Source organism: Sus scrofa, chromosome 17, assembly GCF_054392235.1.
Source record: "Sus scrofa isolate SSC_HxYL_T2T_F1_AM1 chromosome 17, Sscrofa_HxYL_maternal_Yorkshire_Landrace_v2.0, whole genome shotgun sequence".
NCBI lineage: Eukaryota > Metazoa > Chordata > Mammalia > Artiodactyla > Suidae > Sus > Sus scrofa.
The window spans coordinates 38,299,326-38,305,325 of record NC_139399.1 but is presented as its reverse complement, the minus strand read 5'-3'; the positions used below and the strand labels follow the sequence as shown (position 1 = coordinate 38,305,325).

Sequence of the window (6,000 nt, the reverse complement as noted above, 5' to 3'; positions counted from 1 at the left end):
TTCAAATCTCTCTAGGTTTTTTTTATTTGACCTGCAGCCATACAACTTAGGGGGGATGTTTTGGTTCCCAGGGTGTTCCACCTCCCAGCGCCAGAAGTGGGTGACAGAAGGGTGCAAAGAAACAATTCACACCAAAAAGGCCAGCATCCAGATGAGTTTTCCAAGTGGCTGGGTTTGATGATTCTGTGAAGAGCTGGCCCTTCAGGCACACGTGGCTCTAAGTCCCACATGCAGCTGGGGTGAGAGAACTTTTTGTCCTCGGTCCCAGAACAATGGGCTGCAGTGTAGCCTGGCAGGGACCATGTGCTGCCTTGGGCTGGACTGAAACACAAGAGGCTGGATCAAGGAGCACAAGCAGGAAGGTTTACTCGCTTTCTCATATGAGGCAGTAACGGGCACAGTGATGATGGCACTCGGGCAGTGGGGGTGGGGGTGCAACCAGAGCCCCTTGAGGCTGGGACCCCACACCTAAGGTGGCAGGGCCTTTGGGAGGGGCTTCTGCCCACTCTCCTGCCCTGGCACCAGCCTGCTGCCAGGCAGGATGGAGAGCAGGCTCCCCTCTGGGCCTGTTCAGTCCTTTTCCAGACCAGGTTGTCAAGCTGCTGAAAAGGGAGGGATGAGTCTGCAGTGGGGGCCAGGTGTCCAGCCTCATCTGGCAGAGGCAGAGACCTTTCCCAGTCCCCGCCCAGGTGAAAATTCCACACCATCACCTCCCTAGGAACTAAACTTCAAAAGTGCTATTTTTACTTGCTAAAACAAGAAAAAGCTTCAGCCAGTTTCTTTTCCTTGTGAAAAACTCTTTTGAAAAAGCAGAATCAAACTAATTGCATCAGCCACCTTGTCCTAAACAAAGCCCTCAGATGCTGGACACAGGTGTCCTTCCCAGTGTCACCCTCAGTTATCTCAGGTGCCACACAGCAGCTATGAAGACACAGCCTGGAGCACTGGACCCTCCCAGCCTGGCCAGGAGGAAAGGCTGGGCCAAGGAGGCCCAGGAGCCATGCCACTGGTCAGCCAGATACTGCAGAAACACTCCCCAGGCTTTGCCCCAGCTGCCTCCTTGGAGCCCAGAGGCTCAAAACTAAAAACTACAAAGCTCACACATGGGCGTGCAAGGCTGCAGGGAGCTTCCAAGGGGCAGGCTGGCAAACTACAGGCCAGCTGCCCCAGTCAGTGCTGTGGGTTCAGCTCTCCTACCTCACCTCCAGCATTATTCCTCTCCCCACAGCCCTTCCAACAACACTGAAAAAAGCAGCGTGCTGGCTACGTGCTTGGATGCGAGGTGCAGAGTCAGCAAGAAAACAAAAGCCCTAGTCTGAGGACAGGGTCCTAGTCCCTGGGGAGGCTCGGGGCCTGGGCCTGTTGGGCTGAGGGCTCCACGCCCCAGATGTCCCGGGCGTACTCTGTGATGGTCCGGTCACTGGAGAACTTGCCTGAGCAGGCGATGTTCCTGATGACCTTCTTGGTCCACTCCTTGGGGTCCTGCAGAGGGAAGCGGATACTCAGTGACCTCAGGCTGATCCCAGATGGGCTCAGGCCCTGGGCAGCCTGAAGGAGGAATCTACAGCCAAGAGCTCACCAGAAGGTCCAGCCACCAGGAAAGCTTCCCAGACAGAGGGGCCAGGAGCCAAGAGGCCCCACTAGGCACAGCACACATGACATCCCCCGGTGAGTGGGGGCTGCCCAACCCCAGGGAAAGGTTTTTCCCAGAGCCCTGGAGGTCAGTGTGGTTTCCTGGGCCCCTGTGTCCTCAGTTGGGGGTGGGATGTAGGGGGCCCAAAATCAGAAACACAAGCCCCTTAGGCCTTATCCCAGAGCCTGCTTAAACGATCTGGGCATATAAACTGTCCAAAAACAACGACAGTCATGCCACAGTCACCACTGTCCCCTCTTCTTCCCAGGAGACCCAACTGGACATGCCCACACCCAGGGGGGCTGTGGTGTGGGGAGCTGGTGCCAGTATCCCTGCCTTAGAAACTCCACCCCTCAAGCTACAAATCCCCCCACTTGCTCTGACATCCTTCAGCTTCGCATTTAAGCACACGCTTCTTGGGCACTCAAGGGTCTTCCATCCCTCACCTTGGGTCTCGTGCTCCTGATCACACCCACACAGGCAGTCAGACCTTAGACTGCAGACCTCTGGGAGGAAGCTCCCACCCTTCTCGCTTGCACTCTGGCAGCTATCCAGAGGCTGCAGGAAAGCATGTGCTGACCTGGACAGCAGCCTGGCCCCAAGGGGTCACAGGCAGTGGTCTGGGCAGATGAGCGCAGAAGGACAGCTAAGTCAGCCCTGGAGAGAAGCAGCCCAGCTTGCTCTGGGCCCAGGGTGAATTGTGACCTCCAAGGAGTAGCCCCAGAACCTTACCTGGTACAGCTGGTCCACACGGGCCTGGCACGCCACGTACGCTTCGTAATCCGCAAATACTTTGAACCTGAAACAGGGAGAGCAGTGGATGGGAGGTCAGGAAACAGGTCCCCAGGCCTGGCTAGCTGCAGCCTCATGCTCTGCAGGACAGGGGTGACCACAGGGGCTGCTCTGTGAGCAACACGTCTATCTTAGGGATGCTCTTCTACAAAACCCTGATCTTCCAGGCTCCGTCACCATCTGGTCTCAGGTCTCATAGGCTGAGAGCTGGTGGTGCAGCGTTTACGGACACAGAAATGCATTCTGTTTACCAAAGAGTCAGAAACAATTCACAAAACCCTGTGAAGTTCCATCTCATTTAGAGACCTCAGCAGGCCAAGCACCCAGCCCTGGGTGTGTGTGTAGTTACTGTCAGTCTGAACGAAAAGCAATAAACAGGACTGATTCAGTGGGTTAAGAATACAGCTGCAGGGGAGTTCCCTCTGTGGTGCAGTGGAAACAAATATATCTAGTATCCATGAGGACACGGGTTCGATCCCTGGCCTGGCTCAGTGGGTGAAGGATCTGGCCTTGCCATGAGCTGTGGCGTAGGTTGCAGACACAGCTTGGATCCCACAGTTGCTGTGGCTCTGGTGTGTGCTGGCATCTGCAGCTCCAATTCAACCCCCAGCCTGGGACCTTCCACATGTCACAGGTGTGGCCCTAAAAATCAAAAGAAAAAAAAAAATCCACCTGCAGTGACCAAGGTTACTGCAGAGGTGCAAGTCTGATCCTCAATCTGGCACAGAGGTTAAAGGATCTGGCGATGCCAGTGTGGGTTGCAGTTGTAACTCAGACTCAATCCCTGGCCTGGGAACTTCCATATGCTGTGAGCACAGCCTTAAAATTTAAGGGGTAGAGTTCCCCTTGTGGCTCAGCGGAAGAGAATCCGACTAGGAACCATGAGGTTGCAGGTTCCATCCCTGGCCTGCCTCAGTGGGAGGGAGCCATGAGCTGTGGTGTAGATAGCAGGTGCAGCTCGGATCCTGTGTTGCTGTGGCTGTGGTACAGACCAGCAGGCTGTAGCTCTGATTGGACCCCTAGCCTGGGAACCTCCACATTCCTTGGGTGCAGCCCTAAAAATCAAAAAAAAAAAAAGGGGGGGGGGAGTTGACAGACTAACCCAAAAGAAATGGAAGGAGACTAGCAGTCAGTTCTCTCAGCCTTTGACAGGCTCAGCTTTTCTCACCAGCAAGAGAAGACAGCACTGCTGACCACTAACATGTGATCTACAGCCTCACCGTTCATTCTACCTGGGCCATTCTACCTTGGGCTCCCTGTTATGCCCAAGCTCCCCCAACCCTGGGGAGGACAGGTCTCAGGAGTTGCCTCCCACCAGCCCCAGTGACACCACCTCCTATGGGTCACGCCCACCCAGGTGGTCAGCCAGGGCCAAGCTGGACTGGGCAGCCGGTATCTCCACCACCAGCCCCGCTGGCTCGCTGAGCACCATCAGAGGCCCCATGAGCCCCAGCCCTGGGTGGGGCTGAGCTTCTGGCCAGGGGCTGAGGTGGGAGTGAGCCTCACCAAGGCCCAGGCTTCACCCCAAACAGGGCTCAGTCCTCAGCCCACACAGAGGACCCACCACCTGACCCGTCCCACCTGTCGTGGTTCAGCAGCATGTCCACGAGGTCCTTGAAGCAGTCAGGTTTCCGGGGGGAGAAGAAACCATTGCTGATCTGGTCCACGGCCTGCCGCAGCTCGGGCAGGCGCTCATAGTACTCCCTGGCATTGTACCTGTGGGAGCAGGGGTGGCCGAGTGTCACCTCCAGGGTCTCCTGGTGGCAGCCTGGTGGGCAGGTGGTAGGGGCTGTTTGTGCTGGGATGGCCGTTTGTGTTGGGATGGCCATTTGTACTGGGAAGTAGGCACCAGCCATAAGTACAGCAATCCCACCAGCTCCTTTTCCTGTTTAAGACACATAGCTGCGAGGACAGAGGTCCTGCGTGGTCCTACAGGAGGGGCTGCTCAGGTAGTGCTGCCCCTGCCCCACCCCAGAGTCTAGGGAGAGGGAGGCTCGTGGCAGCTGTGCACATCCCCGGGGGGATGGGGTGCGGCTCAGAGACTGACAAGGTTCAGCCTCTGATGCCTGAGGCCTCATCAACTCTTCTAAGAGCTGGCGGGCAATTAAGCAATTTCCTGTGCTCAGAATTAAGCCTGGCTGAGACCCCTTTCAAGGTATCCAGGGTCATGAAAAATAGGGAGACCTGGTCTCAACAGAGGGTGCCTCGGATGGGGTCCTAGAACTGGAAAGAAGAATGTTCACTGGAAAATGAAGGAAAAGCATGGATTCTGCAAAATAACATTCCAACAGTGTGCCTTGCAGACTAGTAAGATGTGGGCAATGGGGAAGGTAGAAGAGTGCACTGAGCCTCTATACTGTCTGTGCAATTTTTCTGTAAATTTAAAACTTCTGAGACTGGGGCCAGGAGTCTGGGCAGTGGGCTAGCCCAGCACCCCCAGGCCTTCCGTTAGAGCCCAGGACCTGCTGCTCTTCCGAAGACAGTAGGTCTGGAGCCTGTGGGCTGGGCCATAGAGACCAAGGACAGAACAGTCACCTGGACTCCTGCTTGATGCTCAGGATGTGGGCAGACATGGCCCAGTGAGGGAGGGCATTCACCCTGGCTGGTGGGGGCTCAGCCCCCAGGGCTCTGGTGCCCGGGACACTGCCATGTCCAATGGCACTGGAGGGACACACACCCTTTTCGGTCCAGGGCCTCAACGTCCTCCACCCGCAGGCCGAAGATGAAGAGGTTCTCAGCCCCAGCCTCCTCGGCCATCTCCACGTTGGCCCCGTCCATGGTGCCGATGGTGAGGGCCCCATTGAGCATGAACTTCATGTTGCCTGTGCCCGAGGCCTCGGTGCCTGCGGTGGAGATCTGCTGTGACAGGTCCGCGGCAGGGATCACTGCAAGGGGGGCAGAGCCAGACCCATCAGCCACAGTCCCTCACAGCGGGAGAGCAGCGGGAACACAGACACACACTGCCCTCCACCTGGAATGGTGCCCCTTCCTGTCCAGGGAGCCTGAGGACTGTCTCATCCAATCAGCCCGTGAGGCCCCTTAAATCGCCAGAGGGGAATCCGATCTCATGAAGCCGAGCCCTGGGGTGGCAGGGGGACAGCCTGCAGCCACAGGCACAGGAGTCACTGCCTTACAGAGACTGAGCAGAACAGCCCAGACGTGACCTCCTGTGTGTCCCTGCAGCTTCTCCCAAGCAAGGCTCCCTATGCAGGTTTCTGACCTGGAAGACAGAATGCAACCTTGCAACCTGCTCCGGAGCCCTCCCCTCATCCTCAGAGCTGATGCTGCATCCCCAGCCCAGTGGGCGGGCACTCAGGTCAGCTACAACCAAGCCCAGCCCCTACCTCACGGTCGGGCCCTGGTGCCAGGACAGACATAGATGCCTCCAACCCCTCAGCAGAGGAACACAAACAGATGTGACAGTGGACGTTCTCCTATGGCAAGTCTGAGGGCTGGGGGAGGCTGTGGGGCCCTGAACCCCGACCAGGTGGTGATGTGGTTAGTCCTTCACTGAGTCTCTGACACCTCAGATGGCCCTTTGCTGCCTGGAGCTCCCAGGCCACCACCTGCGCCTC

At 57.1% G+C, this 6,000-nt stretch overlaps 1 protein-coding gene across 2 annotated transcripts in view; it reads right to left on the bottom strand.

Moving 5' to 3' along the window:
- PYGB (glycogen phosphorylase B) overlaps positions 1 to 6,000 on the bottom strand; it is a 53,940-nt gene continuing 47,940 nt past the window's right edge. For both annotated transcript variants that reach the window (XR_014832050.1, XM_021078252.2), the window contains 4 exons: positions 5,103 to 5,310; positions 4,007 to 4,141; positions 2,366 to 2,432; positions 1 to 1,482 (listed from right to left, as the gene is read on the bottom strand). Coding sequence is in view for 1 of the 2 variants with exons in the window: in XM_021078252.2 (XP_020933911.2) it covers positions 1,330 to 1,482; positions 2,366 to 2,432; positions 4,007 to 4,141; positions 5,103 to 5,310 (563 nt within the window). In the remaining variant the exon portion in view is untranslated. The remainder of the gene's footprint in view (positions 1,483 to 2,365; positions 2,433 to 4,006; positions 4,142 to 5,102; positions 5,311 to 6,000) is intronic.